The sequence below is a fragment of the Salvelinus fontinalis genome, chromosome 38, assembly GCF_029448725.1.
Source record: "Salvelinus fontinalis isolate EN_2023a chromosome 38, ASM2944872v1, whole genome shotgun sequence".
Classification (NCBI taxonomy): Eukaryota; Metazoa; Chordata; class Actinopteri; order Salmoniformes; family Salmonidae; genus Salvelinus; species Salvelinus fontinalis.
The window spans coordinates 15,171,069-15,186,262 of NC_074702.1; the positions used below are offsets into that span (position 1 = coordinate 15,171,069).

The window sequence follows — 15,194 nt, forward strand, 5'->3', positions numbered from 1 at the left end:
TCAGAGTCCGTAATACTGAAAGATATCAGTCCGTAATACTGCGAGATATCAGAGTCTGTAATACTGCGAAGGTCGAGTCAAGGACATTATTATTGTACACTACCTCTGTCTCAGATTCCCACAGTGTTTTTTTTAAATGTCACAATCCAATTCACCCCCCCCCCCCCCCCCCCCACGGGACTGGGTGGTCTATTATGCCTGCTGTAATTCTTCCATTGTACATAATACATCTGTCTAGCTATTGTCTCTATAATTCCCAACACATTAGACAACGGAGTGCATTTGTGGCTGAATAAACCATGTTCTCCTTCAGTCCCTAGCCAGATAACACTAATAAAGATTCAGCTTTAATGTTGAACACGCTGTGTGTGTGTTTTTGTGTGTTGTGTGTGTGTGTATACAGTATATGTGTTGTGTGTGTGTGTGTGTGTGTGTGTGTGCTATGTTTCTTTCTTCATTATCTGTGGTGTTGTAACGAATGTAAAGCTATGTTATGTTAGTTAGTGTTAGAGTGCTGACAGTCAGATTTAACTGGGGCATTTCCCATCAGTCTCTTTTCTCCTGCTGCCTGTCTACCTGCTGCACAAAACAACATCACCATGTTTCACTAGCAGGCTAACACCCAGGATAACAATGATCCCTTTATTTAACTTTATTCCTTCTCTTCAGAGTCATTTCTGCTCCGCTTCCCCTCCACCACCATTTGTTATTCTCTCCCACCCTCCCTCCCTCCCTCCCTCCCTCCTTCCATTCCTCCCTCCCTCCCTGCTGCTACTGTGTTGATCCACCAAGAACCTCATTTATACAGTATAACAGTTTTAATTTGACTATATTCTTCCTCAATCAAAAGCCTGGCTCTTTGTGTTAGTGTGTTTGTGTATGTGTGTGTGTGTGTGTGAGAGAGAGAGTGTGCAATCATGCCTGCATGTGTGTGTGTGCATATGCATGTGTGTGTGTAACAGCACAAAGAGAGCCACCATCTCTCCCAGCCCGGTGACCGCCGCAGAGCTCCTGCTTCTCCTAACAGAACAACCTACTGTGGCCTGCTGATAACAGGATTAATAGAGATCAATCAATCCTCATCTGGGGAATTTAAAATGAGAATGATTCTCATATTAAAATGACCAGCCTGTGGGTGGGTTGTCTCTGGCAGGCGGTCCCAATGCAGCTCCTATGAAGCTATCTGAACAGGCTTTGGGCTTTGACACTGGTGATGAGTGGGGTGAACAGATAGGATTGGCTCTGTATGTATCTGTGTTTCTAGTCTAATAATATGGGTAGTTGAATGTCCTGTTCTGATTCGATGGCAACTGAACTGTCATGTAGGATGTCAGGTTGGGTATTGTGATGGGAAAACTATTCATGTTTGTGAAGAAAAAATGCTTAGGGTCATGTATAAACATGCTTAATTGCCCATTATAATGGCTATCATGGCTAGAAGAAGAGATCTCAGTGACTTTGAAAGAGGGGTCTCAAAGGAGCATAGGGGGTTTAAAGTGTGTGTGTGTGTGTGTGTGTGTGTGTGTGTGTGTGTCTCAGTCACCAGATTTCAACCCAATTGAACACTTATGGGAGATTCTGGAGCAGCGCCTGAAGCAGCATTTTCCACCACCATCAAAAATGTATGGTGGAGGAATGATGTCGCATCCCTCCAATAGTTCCAGACACTTGTAGGATCTATGCCAAGGTGCATTGAAGCTGTTCTGATGGCTCGTGGTGGTCCAACGGCCTATTAAGACACTATGTTGGTGTTTCCTTTATTTTGGTAGTTACAACAGATATATACAGTATATGTATATACAGGTATGTGATGACTGCCTCCTTGAGGTCTTGTATCATATCTTGGCTGAAGCTAAGGAAGCACGTGGCTGACCAGATCAACATAATTCATATTAATACAGTACTTTCATAAACCACTTTATGTTGCAAAGCATTGAGCAGAGTAGACGTATTCTCACTCCCCGTATTCTCATAGTCTCTTAATGTAAGGGGGAAGATCGTGCTGCACCAGAACTCATCTGTTTTTGAGTGAGTAAGACAGAAAGAACATCCAAATGTAGATCTTGAGGTGGACTACTGAGGTACATCTGGGCTTCTACTGTCCCAGCAGCACCCTGGTCAAAAGCGGGGGGGAAATGAGATTGAGAGATATGGAGAAAAGCATAGAAAGAGGGAGGAAGACCATTGCATTGGAATGATGTAGAGATGCAGATAAACAAAGAGAGAGAGAGACAGAGACACAGAGAGACAGAGACAGACAGAGAGAGAGAGAGCGAGACAGCGAGAGAGAGACAGCGAGAGAGAGACAGCGAGAGAGACAGAGACACAGAGACAGAGACACAGAGACAGAGAGCGAGACAGCGAGAGAGACAGACAGAGAGAGACAGAGACACAGAGAGACAGAGACAGAGACAGACAGAGAGAGAGAGCGAGACAGCGAGAGAGCGAGAGAGAGACAGACAGAGAGAGACAGAGACACAGAGAGAGACAGAGACACAGAGAGACAGAGACACAGAGACAGAGAGCGAGACAGCGAGAGAGACAGACAGAGAGAGACAGAGACACAGAGAGACAGAGACACAGAGACAGAGAGCGAGACAGCGAGAGAGACAGACAGAGAGAGACAGAGACACAGAGAGACAGAGACAGACAGAGAGAGAGAGCGAGACAGCGAGAGAGCGAGAGAGAGACAGACAGAGAGAGACAGAGACACAGAGAGAGACAGAGGCACAGAGACAGACAGAGGCACAGAGACAGACAGACAGAGAGAGAGACAGAGAGAGACAGAGACAGACAGAGAGAGAGAGAGAGAGAGACAGACAGACAGGGAGAGAGAGAGAGAGAAAGTGAGAGAGTGAGACAGGGAGAGACAGGGAGAGACAGGGAGAGAGAGAGACAGAGAGAGAGAGAAAATAAAGCTAAATAAAGAGAAAGAGAGAGAGAGATCCAGTATCTTAGTAAAGGTATACATACTGTCTGAGATCTCCCAGAGCCGTGGAGGAAGGTGGCTGAAGTACTCGTGCTGGAGAGCTGCCTGAGCAGACAGACGGTTCTTTGGGAAGCACTGGAGGAACCTAGTGGCTAACTCCTCAGCATGGTCCACATAGCCCAACCTACAGGGAAGACAGACAGACAGTTAGCATGGTTCACTACCTACATAACAGAAACAGGGCAGAAGGTAGCCTAGTGGTTAGAGTGTTGGGCCAGTAGCCGAAAGATTGCTTGTTCAAATCCCCTAGGCGATAAGGTGAAAAATCTGTCGATGTTCCATTGAGCAAAGCACTGAAACTTAATTGCTCCAGGGTTGCCATTGACAATGTCTGGCCCTGGTGTCTCAGGGGGAATTTCCAATTCACACATAAAGTTTACATACACCTTAGCCAAATAGATTTATGCTTGGGGTCTCTGTCCATTTGGAAGACCCATTTGCGACCAAGCTTTAACTTCCTGACTGATGTCTTGAGATGTTGCTTCAAAATATCGACATAATTTTCCTCCCTCATGATGCCATCTATTTTGTGAAGTGCACCAGTCCCTCCTGCAGCAAAGCATCCCCACAACATGATGCTGCCACCTCCTTGCTTCACGGTTGGGATGGTGTTCTTCGGCTTGCAAGCCTCCCCCTTTTTCCTCCAAACATAACGATGGTCATTATGACCAAACAGTTCTATTTTTGTTTCATCAGACCAAAGGATATTTCTCCAAAAAGTATGATCTTTGTCCCCATGTGCAGTTGCAAACCATAGTCTGGCTTTTTTATGGCGGTTTTGGAGTAGTGGCTTCTTCCTTGCTGAGCAGCCTTTCAGGTTATGTCGATATAGGACTTGTTTTACTGTGGATATAGATACTTTTGTACCTGTTTCCTCCAGCATCTTCACAAGGTCCTTTGCTGTTCTGGGATTGATTTGCACTTTCGCACCAAAGTACCTTCATCTCTAGAAGACAGAACGAGTCTCCTTCCTGAGCGGTATGATGACTGCGTGATCCCATGGTGTTTATCCTTGTGTACTATTGTTTGTACAGATGAACGTGGTACCTTCAGGCATTTGGAAATTGCTCCCAAGGATGAACCATACTTTCTTTTGATTTTCCCATGATGTCAAGCAAAGAGGCACTGAGTTTGAAGGTATGCCTTGAAATACATCCACAGGTACACCTCCAATTGACTCAAATTATGTCAATTAGCCTATCAGAAGCTTCTAAAGCCATGACATCGTTTTCTGGAATTGTTTAAAGGCACAGTCAACTTAGTGTATGTAAACCTCTGACCCACTGGAATTGTGATACAGTGAATTATAAGTGAAATAATCTGTCTGTAAACAATTGTTGGAAAAATTACTTGTGTCATGCAAAAGGTAGATGTCCTAACTAACTTGCCAAAACTATAGTTTGTTAACAAGAAATTTGTGGAGTGGTTGAAAAACGAGTTTTAATGACTCCAACCTAAGTGTATGTAAACTTCCGACTTCAACTGTATGTATAATACACACTTGTAAATATAAGCACCCATTACATTCTCCTTCGGATTAGAAAGACAACAGACTATTACATGGTGGACACTACCTCCTCTCCCTGGCATGCCTGTGACACAGGCCGACCCGGTCACCATCAAAAATGAAAGAGTTCATCAGAGAGGGTGAAGACAGAGGCAGCCTCTCAACTCCCTGTAGGCTTTCATCGACCTGCTCATGTGTGTGTGCATGTGCGTTTGACACGTGTGTGTTCGTACGGGGAGGCTCTGAACTCCTGAACCCGCCTCCCATCCAGCACCGAAGGGGAAGCAGAAACACAAAAAATAACAAAGTACAACCAAGTCGGTAATTAGGCCTGCAGTCCATTAAATAAACATGATGTTATTCCTCCCTCTGCCGGAGCTACCGAGCTGTGTGTGTGTGTGTGTGTGTGTGTGTGTGTGTGTGTGTGTGTGTGTGTGTGTGTGTGTGTGTGTGTGTGTGTGTGTGTACAGTATGGGTGTATGTGTGTATGTACAGTATGGGTGTATGTGTAAGCGAGAGCGCGAGAGAGCGAGAGAGAGCGAGAGAGAGAGAGAGAGAGAGAGAGAGAGAGAGAGAGAGAGAGAGAGAGAGAGAGAGAGAGAGAGAGAGAGAGAGAGAGAGAGAGTCCTCTGAGTTCTCATCACAGACACACCTAATGCCAGGAACTCTGAAGCCCACTCCCACTGTTCCTCCTCCTGTCTCTCCTCCTCTGAGGGAATAGAGCAGATCTACACTAGTGAACTCAATAGACCCCCTCTGCAGAGAGGAACATAGCTAGCTAACTCCAGCAGGCAAACATATCATGACATTAGTGATAGTCAAAATCTGTTACATTTGTGAATGTCTAAATTAAATTTTCACCACAGATGTTGGATGTTGAACTCAATGTAAAAATGGGTAGGTTTAAACAAAAGATAACTTTTGAGGCTCAAGGGTGGGGTAATGCAGAGGGTATAATGATTACTACAGGTCACTGTGTGATTGATCTAGAACATACTGTATAATCAGAAAGTGTAGGTTTTAGCATGACAGAAAAAGGTACAAAATCCCATCAGGCATTGCTAATTTGACCTGATAAAAGGTGTCTGAGCAACAACAGAGCCAGAAACAAAAGAACAAACACATATAACTGACTGAGTGAACTTCACCTCGATATAAAAGCTTTAGAAAACAAAGGGCTTGTGTTGCTGATATAGGTGTGCATTCCTGCCTGCTAATGCTGTCAGCTAGCCTGAGCGGGAAGATTCACTCGGCTAGCTAGCTAGGTCAGATGCTACGAGTAAACAAGCACACATCTGTGATCGATATCTCCTCCGACAATCAAACATCCCGGGTTGATGGGACGTTCACAGCGGAAAGAAGCATTCCATCTTCAGAGCGAGACGCCTTTTCATGTCTTCATGTTTTTCCATGAGGAAACCACAGCCGGGACCTGGGAGGGCAGAAAGCGTGTGCGTGTGTACATGTGTGTGTGTCTATGCGCATGTGTGTGTGTGTGTCTACGAGAGTGTATTTATGTGTTTGTGTGTGTGCATGTGTGTGACTACAGGCAGTAACACCTGCTTCTATTGTTGGCCTTCCCCCACCACTATGCCATGGTTATAACTAAGGTAAGGACCTTTCAACAGCACCCAACACGGCTAGCAACCAAACACTATTTTGGAACAAGTCTTTGTGGCTGTGTCAAAACATATGTCCCTGCAAGACCCGACAGCAGTCCAGGAGAGCTGCTTGCCTTTCAGCATGTGTGAGTCATTGTGGATGAGGGTACTATTGCACAAAGAGATATGTGAGAGCAGAACGGCTCTACACACTGACAAGCTCTGTCTGGCATGCAGCCCCACCGTCAGCCGAGCTACTTTCAAAGACTCTGCTGGCTAATAAAGTGCTGAACACAGGGCTATATGGGTTATACAAGCTGTACTGAACATACAGTCAATGTAAACAGAGGGGTAGTCTTACCATTCCAAAAACACACAAGCACTTCCGAAACCGTTAAACTGAGGAATGCCAGCATGCCGTGTGCTCTGACCCTTACATGTTATTCGCATGCGATGCCTGTGAATGTCTGATCTGATCCAACAAACCATAGAAGGAGAAAACTACCCCAGCTATCCATGTTAGAGTAGTAGTGAGGTGGGTACGGGGCAGAGGGAGAGGGAGAGGGGGAGCGATAGGAGGAGGGAGAGAGAGAGAAAGAGAGAGAGGGCGTGTGAGAGAGAGGGAGAGCTCTCAGTGCAAGGAGAGGTAAAGAGAGAGAGGAATTGGGAGGGGGAGAGAGCGACGGAGAGGGAGAGGTAGAGAGAGAGAGGAATTGGGAGGGGGAGAGAGAGAGGAATCGGGAGAGGGAGAGAGGAATTGGGAGGTGAGAGAGAGAGGAATTGGGAGGTGGAGAGAGAGAGGAATTGGGAGGTGGAGAGAGAGAGAGAGAGGATTGGGAAGGGGGAGAGAGAGAGGAATCGGGAGAGAGAGAGAGAAATCTGGAGAGGGAGAGGGAGAGAGAGGAATTGGAAGAGGGAGAGAGAGAGAGAGGAATTGGGAGGAGGAGAGAGACAGGAATTGGGAGGGGGAGAGAGAGAGGAATTGGGAGGGGGAGAGAGAGAGGAATTGGGAGGGAGGGAGAGAGAGAGGATTTGGGAGGGAGAGAGAGAGAGAGGATTTGGGAGGGAGAGAGAGAGGATTTGGGAGAGAGAGAGAGAGAGAGAAAGAGAGAGAGAGAGAGGGATGCATGTGTTCATATCAACTTCATCAGGACCTGGCACGGTATAAAAGGAGGGGAAAGAAGCAGCGGTCGTTAACATTCCTCCCAGTTTCTTTCTTCACATATTTATTTCCTCATAGACTGGCTGGGGTCCAAGTGGAGGAGGGGGGAATGGGGCAGATGGGGTGGAGTGGAGTGGAGCAGGGCACCGGGCCGGGGTGACATACATATAGACAGGGAGAGCGGCCAGGGACAGACAGACAGACTGTGTGAACTGTAGCGTGTGGCATGCCCATCCGGGGGGATCAGACATAGAGGGCATGGTACACGGCAGTCATTCTTCTAAGGTCAGTCTGTCTGTCAGTCAGTCTGTTGCCCAGGTCAGTATGTCGGTCAGTCAGTCTGTTGCCCAGGTCAGTATGTCGGTCAGTCAGTCTGTTGCCCAGGTCAGTCTGTCTGTCAGCCAGTTTGTTACCCAGGTCAGTCTGTCTGTTGCCCAGGTCAGTCTGTCTGTCAGTCAGTCTGTTACCCAGGTCAGTATGTCAATCAGTCAGTCTGTTACCCAGGTCAGTCTGTCTGTCAGTCAGTCTGTTACCCAGGTCAGTCTGTCTGTCAGTCAGTCTGTTACCCAGGTCAGTCTGTCTGTCAGTCAGTCTGTTACCCAGGTCAGTCTGTCAGTCAGTCAGTCTGTTACCCAGGTCAGTCTGTCTGTCAGTCAGTCTGTTACCCAGGTCAGTATGTCTGTCAGTCAGTCTGTTACCCAGGTCAGTCTGTCTGTCAGCCAGTCTGTTACCCAGGTCAGTCTGTCTGTCAGCCAGTCTGTTACCCAGGTCAGTCTGTCTGTCAGTCAGTCTGTTACCCAGGTCAGTCTGTCTGTCAGTCTGTCTGTTACCCAGGTCAGTATGTCGGTCAGTCAGTCTGTTACCCAGGTCAGTCTGTCTGTCAGCCAGTCTGTTACCCAGGTCAGTCAGTCTGTTACCGAGGCTCCACTGCTCTGGCTCCACTATCAACTGGCTGACTTTCTGACTCTCACTACTACAGTATCTCTCTCACTACTACAGTATCTCTCTCACTACTACAGTATCTCTCTCACTACTACAGTATCTCTCTCACTACTACAGTATCTCTCGCACTACTACAGTATCTCTCTCACTACTACAGTATCTCTCTCACTACTACAGTATCTCTCTCACTACTACAGTATCTCTCTCACTACTACAGTATCTCTCTCACTACTACAGTATCTCTCGCACTACTACAGTATCTCTCTCACTACTACAGTATCTCTCGCACTACTACAGTATCTCTCTCACTACTACAGTATCTCTCTCACAAACTGAGAGAAAATCTACAATTACTGTAGTTGTAGACACACAAACTGACAAGCATAAAATGTACTGCCGCTCCCTTTCTCTCTTGTTTTGAGCCATCGATCACATTTCATTTTATATTCATTTGAAAAAGGAAACTGTGATACTGCGAGAGAGAATGTGGAACCTTGACTTTTTAACCCCTTGGCCATGGTCAATGTGGTCACTACAGAGGCCAGGAGTTCTCAGCACTGAGCCAGACCAGAATACTGTGAGACATTCTGCGTATATGTGACCAAATCATCAAGTCACCATGTCTCTGCCTGTCCCCTCAGGCTCCTGATGAGTGCCAGGGGCCGAGGGTGGTCCACATCTGGAATGCCCCCTGTGCCCTTTCCTGCCATCTGTGTCAGGGCTGACTGCTCCGCTGGCACAACACCAGTGGCATGACCCCGATCTGGGAGCCCCCCCTCTAAAACAGATGAACCCTGGGAAGAGTGTGTGAGCTGTCTGTAGGTCTAGACGCCCCAAGGGTAGAGAGCTGAGAGGAAGCACACGCACGCACGCACGCACGCACGCACGCACACACACACACACACACACACACACACACACACACACACACACACACACACACACACACACACACACACACACACACACACACACACACACACACACACACACACACACACACACACACCATTTTATGTGACAAAAACGGTACACTTACTTATTCCATGCTTGTCGGAGCTTCTTGGAACTGTAGACAGTAAAGCTGTCTGAATGGGTAAAGACACAGAGACAATAGAAACATGTTCATATTCATCATCAGGACACATTTGTGAAGTTTTGCAACAAATGTTTCATTGTACAGTATGTGATTTAACAAGAGGTTAACATCAGTTGGTACAGCATGATGCTTGCAACGCCAGGATAGTGGCTTTGATTCCCAAGGCCACCGTACTTAAAATGTATGCGTGCATAACTGTAAGTCACTTTGGATAAAAACATTGCTAAATGGCAATATTATTACATATTAAAAGTATTTGTGTGTGTGTGCGCCTACGGTATGAATGGCTAGGTGTATGTTTGTGAGTAAATGTGTACGAACTGTGTGTGTTCCCCTCTGACAGGTCAACTCCCTCATCCAAAACCTCTGTGTGGAGACCTCTGTTTTCAGACTAACACTGTAACTGCCAACCTCCAGGACTAGACTGGGGGCATGGGGGCAGAGAGACAGCTAGACAGCCAACCACAGGTTAGGGAGAGGGGGAGAGGGGAGAGAGAGAGTAGCCACTGTTCCACTACTAGACAGAGGGGCATACAGACACGGAATAGCTACAGTTTGAGGTAAGGAGTTATTGGGTGGGGAGGATAGAGAGATGGTTTTGATATCCAGATTACTCCTGTCTTTCTCAAATGTCTGATATACTGTGGTTATACTAAATATCCTCCAGCCCATCGTAAAGCACCAAGGCCCTGGGCCAAGGTCAGGCTAAGTGTCATGGCTGTCTACGTTTCAAACCTAAACGGTTGTGCTGCGAACACCAGAATGAAAATAAACCAGCGCTGTAAACATGGCTGTGAATTATTGAAAGTAACGCTGAGAATGTGAAGAATCATAAACAACGTGCTGATAGCACCTCTGTGTTTGATTTCATGTCTGGAAACTGATGACAGTTCAGGAGGAAGACTAAAACATGGTCAGATTGAGAAGCTCTCAGTGAGGTAGGATATATTCAGAGGGATAGAGTGAGACAACACTGTCCTCTGGTGGTGGGAAGATATAACTACATTCAGAGTGTTAACTTTCTTCTAAAGCATTTTCACAGCTCCTAATTTCACAGCTCCTGTTACATGCTAATGATCACTTTGTGGTTGAGTGATGGTCACAATGAGAGGGTTGAAACAGCTGTTTAGATTAGATCATTGTGACATTAAGCATCCATTTAGAGCACAAATAAGAACATAAAAGGTTTTCTCTATCCTGGGATTCAGTCAAAAGATTGTTCACCTTATGGAGGAAACAGGTAGTTTGGAGAGACACATATTAAGGGAGGGAGATGGTCTTGCATTGGACATTTTATCAGGCAACTGCCTGACACGCCACTCACATCATAATACCCACACTCTCTCTCTGTCCCTCTTCTTCTCCCTCCCTCCATCCTCCTCTCTCTGTCACTCCTCTAATTCCCCCTCTATCTCTCTGTGTGTTCCAGCATGCCAACACTAATCTGCGAGCACCGTCCAGTCTGTCTCTAATGAGCTCCCAGAGGGCAGCAGCAGTAGCTCTAGTCTGGCACAGGGATGGTACGGCTGGCTCACAGGCGTGCCTGAGCTGTGTGAACTACAGAGGCATGCCTCCAAGGTTTACAAAGTAGAACTGGAGTCAAAGTCTGATTCTGACTGTTGGACCTAGTGTGTGTGTGTGTGTGTGTGTGTGTGTGTGTGTGTGTGTGTGTGTGTGTGTGTGTGTGTGTGTGTGTGTGTGTGTGTGTGTGTGTGTGTGTGTGTGTGTGTGTGTGTGTGTGTGTGTTCCTCACCTGGTTTGAAGTGGGGCAGAGAGTGGACCCCTGGCCAGGTATCCTCACAGGGGGTGCCCAGGACCTGAAAGAAGGAGGGAGACAGAAGGAGAGAGGATAAGAGATGGAGAAGGAATGCATCAGACAAACACACCCGTGTCCATATTAGCACATTCATATTTCAACAACAAAGTTGGGCAACAGAGAAAGGAAAAGATGAGATCGTCTCATGGAGAAAACATTTCATTTCTATGACCAAAGAGGAACCTCTGAATCACTAAGGTCCTAAACAATAACCTCATTTACATGCGCACAGTATCCGGGTAGTAGGTTATATCACGCTTGAAGTCTTATTTGTGATAAGCTGTTTACATGTACCTTTGATATCCCGCTCATGAGTATCCCTGTATCCTTGAATAAACAGAATATTCCTCATTTAAGTTCAGATGGGTTAAATGGAATAGTAACTGAAATCTGGACACTGACTGTAGGTCTATAACCTCTCATATGTAGCATAATATAATTAAATTTCTTAAATACATTTTTTAACTGAATATTTAAAACATACATTATACTTGCAGTGAAGCCGCTCAACAACTACATCACATTAGTCATCTAAAGGCCTCCATCCAGAGCGACACACAGAAACAACCAGGGTCAACGCCATGCTCAAGGGCACGTTGACAGATCTCCCACCAGTCCTCCAAGATCTGCTCCTCAAACATCCAAGACCCCCACCCCACAGTTCCTCAAGAGCTGACCCTCAAACATCCAAACCCTCAGCTTCCCTCAGCCCATCTCACCTATCTCTGCTGGCCACCCTCTTCGGATTTCTATGCGAAATATAATATTATCTCCTGCAGAATTATGCATTTCTTTCAGAGAAATTATACATAATATGTCTCAGGAACAGGAGTGGAGAAAAATGATTTCGTACTGTTTCGACCACATACAATATGCATTCAAGATGAACTGAAGTCTTTTCAGAAATGTGTTTTGTTAATTTCTCAGCTTTGATTTCCTTAAAACAGGTCACACTGATGACATTTGGAAATTTTGCACAGGACCAATCTTTCCACTGTTTTGGAGTTATTCCATTTTCTCCCCAGTCCCTAAACGAAACAGACAACTTTACAGTTGTTAACTAGATTACTAATGCATTCCTTCAGTCAAGGTAAGACATTATTCTAGTCAGCACCACATTATTTAGTCTTCTGGGGCAACAAGTTATGGCAGAAGAGAAGCTGCACGTGTCAAACTATAGTTGACACGGCCTACCAAATGTCGGAAATATGAAAACATCATTCCACAACACCCATGATAAGTGAAACTGAGCCTGCACAGACCACAGAAACAACAATAAATTGGATGTTTACAAGCCACAGTACCCTGTCTTGGCTCCCAAGTGGCGCAGGGGTCTAAGGCACTGCATCTCAAAGTTAAAGGCGTCACTACATACCCTGGTTCGATTCCAGGCTTCATCACAACCGGCTGTGATTGGGAGTCCCATTGGGCGACACTAAATTGGCCCAGAGGCATCTGGGTTAGGGTTTGGCCGGTGTAGGCTGTCATTGTAAATAAGAATTTGTTCTTAACTGACTTGCCTAGTTAAATAAAGGTTCAATTATCCAGGTTTTTCATAACCCGGGATACAAGCTTTTTCGGGTTATTTTAAACAGGATATGATGTTTATATACGTCAACTCAAAAGCAGAACACTTGAGTATCCCAAATAATAATGGGATATTGGTGTGTATGTAAACGTGGTCAATGAGTCACACAGTCACAGACATGGTAACCTGCTAACCCTTATTCTCCTACAGTGTGTTTACACCAAGATCACATCCAAAAAGTGAAGGTCAATGTTGTGCTGAGATAATTGTGTTTGTGTGTGTGTGAGCTAGAGAGAAGCCTTTTGTTGACCTTGGGTCTCAAGCAGAGATCACTGAATCAAACACACACACACACACACACATAAATTGTCGAGGTGTACACACTCAGAGTAGCAGAAACACACCTCAGTCACACAGACTAGGTTAAAGGGATACTGCGAGATTTCAAGATTTTTTTGTTTGTTTTTCTACTTACCCAGAGTCAGACAAACTCATTGATGCCACTTGTATGTCTCTGTGTGCAGTTTGGAGATGAATGAAGTTAGAATATTGTTAAAATATTAGTAAAACTAACAAATGTATAAAATATTGATTAATGTGTATAGCTTTGAAAGACAATGACCAACCACCCAGCTTTAGAGTCATTAGAAGGTCTATTTCCCTGTTTGTGAGAGGAGCTGGCTACTGTACCGGGACTCTCCCAACAATTACACTAAACAAACAATGTTCTAACTTCTATCATCTCCAAACTGCACGTTCTTCTCTCATGGGATCCATGAGTTTGTCTGACTCTGGGTAAGTAGAAAAACAACCTTGATCTCAAAATCTCGCATGAGAGGGAGATAGAGAGATAGAGAGAGGTGGGTGGGTGGTTGGTTGGTTGGGGAGTGAGTGTGAGAGCATGAGAGGGAGATAGAGAGATAGAGAGAGGTGGGTGGGTGGTTGGTTGGTTGGGGAGTGAGTGTGAGAGCATGAGAGGGAGATAGAGAGATAGAGAGAGGTGGGTGGGTGGTTGGTTGGTTGGGGAGTGAGTGTGAGAGCATGAGAGGGAGATAGAGAGATAGAGAGAGGTGGGTGGGTGGTTGGTTGGGGAGTGAGTGTGAGAGCATGATAGAGAGATAGAGAGAGGTGGGTGGGTGGTTGGTTGGTTGGGGAGTGAGTGTGAGAGCAGGAGAGGGAGAAGAAGAGGGAGAGAGAGAGAGAGGGGAGAGAGAGGGGGTATTTGAAGTGTAGGGTTGGGACTTGGGATAGAAAGGCAGAGGCTGAAACACAAGCTGCATATACTCTAGTTCCAACCACAGTGTCAAAGTGGAGATGAGCCAAAACATTCAGCCTAGTCAATGTGCTCATGTATTTACATTCAACCCCAGCAGAGGGCAGCAGTGTACCATGACCTGCAGAGCACAACATGGAGAGACAGGGGATGGGGATTGGATTGTGTGTGTGCCAAACCCCTGACCACAGTCACACACAAAGGGTGACCCCCCCCCCCCCCCCCCCCGGTCCAGCCACCTCCCTGAGGCGCAGAGTGAAATTTGCTGTCCCCTCTCCGTCACCCCCTCAGCCCTGTAGGGAAACACTCACTACCTTAATTACAGTCACACACATAGCATCGCTCACCGTGGCCACCCACACCACGACACCGGCCACGGCAGCTTCATCATTGCCACGGAAACATGATACATCTCCACAGCAACACCAACACGATAATACATCACAAATTAACTATGCCAACCTTTCAGACATTTTGGGCTGACAAACACACACACACACACAATTCCACTCCCTATCTAAGTCCTGCTCTTTCATTCTTTTTCCTTCTATCTATCTCTCTCTGTCCTCTGCCGGCCAGTCTGGGTGTGTTGGTTGATTTCCCCTCTGATCTCTTGTCACTGTCAGGCAGCACTGTAAGGTGTGGCTCAGTGTGTGTGTGTGCAGTGCTGTGTTTGTTCTGGTGACACACAGCCTTCAGGACGGAAATGAGCTCAGGCAGCCGCAGCCTGCCACTCAGGACTGACTGACTGTCTGACTGGCTTCAGAGGAGAAGCAGGGGACGTCCCTACCAAACACTAACACTAGATTGCGTCCCAAATGGCACCCTATTCCCTTTCTAGAGCATTAATTTTGACCAGGGCTGAAAGGGGACACAGCCTTACCACTACTACCACTAATGTTTCTGTAACCAGAGTCTCTGTCTTTATGGTTCTAGTGTGTTGAATGTAGATATTACACACTGTCAAAGTAAATGAAGTAAAGGGATTACAAGGAAATTAAGAGATCAAAGTAAAGAAAAGGTATATATTAACACTACCACTACCACTACCACGACTACCACCACCACCACCACTACCACTACCACCACCACTAATACCCCTAACACCACCACCACCACCACTACACAACCACCACCACTAACACTACCGCTACCACAACCACCACCACCACCACCAACACTACAACTACTACTACCACCACCACAACCACCACCACCACCACAACCACCACCACCACCACTACCACCAACACTACAACTATCACCACCACCAACAA

The 15,194-nt window shown here is 46.2% G+C and overlaps 1 protein-coding gene across 2 annotated transcripts in view; it reads right to left on the bottom strand.

Moving 5' to 3' along the window:
• The window catches only part of LOC129837428 (cyclin-dependent kinase 14-like), a 208,231-nt gene that overhangs the window by 55,260 nt on the left and 137,777 nt on the right, over positions 1-15,194 (bottom strand). For both annotated transcript variants that reach the window (XM_055903578.1, XM_055903579.1), the window contains 3 exons: positions 11,054-11,117; positions 9,241-9,289; positions 2,974-3,113 (listed from right to left, as the gene is read on the bottom strand). In XM_055903578.1, coding sequence (XP_055759553.1) covers positions 2,974-3,113; positions 9,241-9,289; positions 11,054-11,117 — 253 coding nt within the window. The remainder of the gene's footprint in view (positions 1-2,973; positions 3,114-9,240; positions 9,290-11,053; positions 11,118-15,194) is intronic.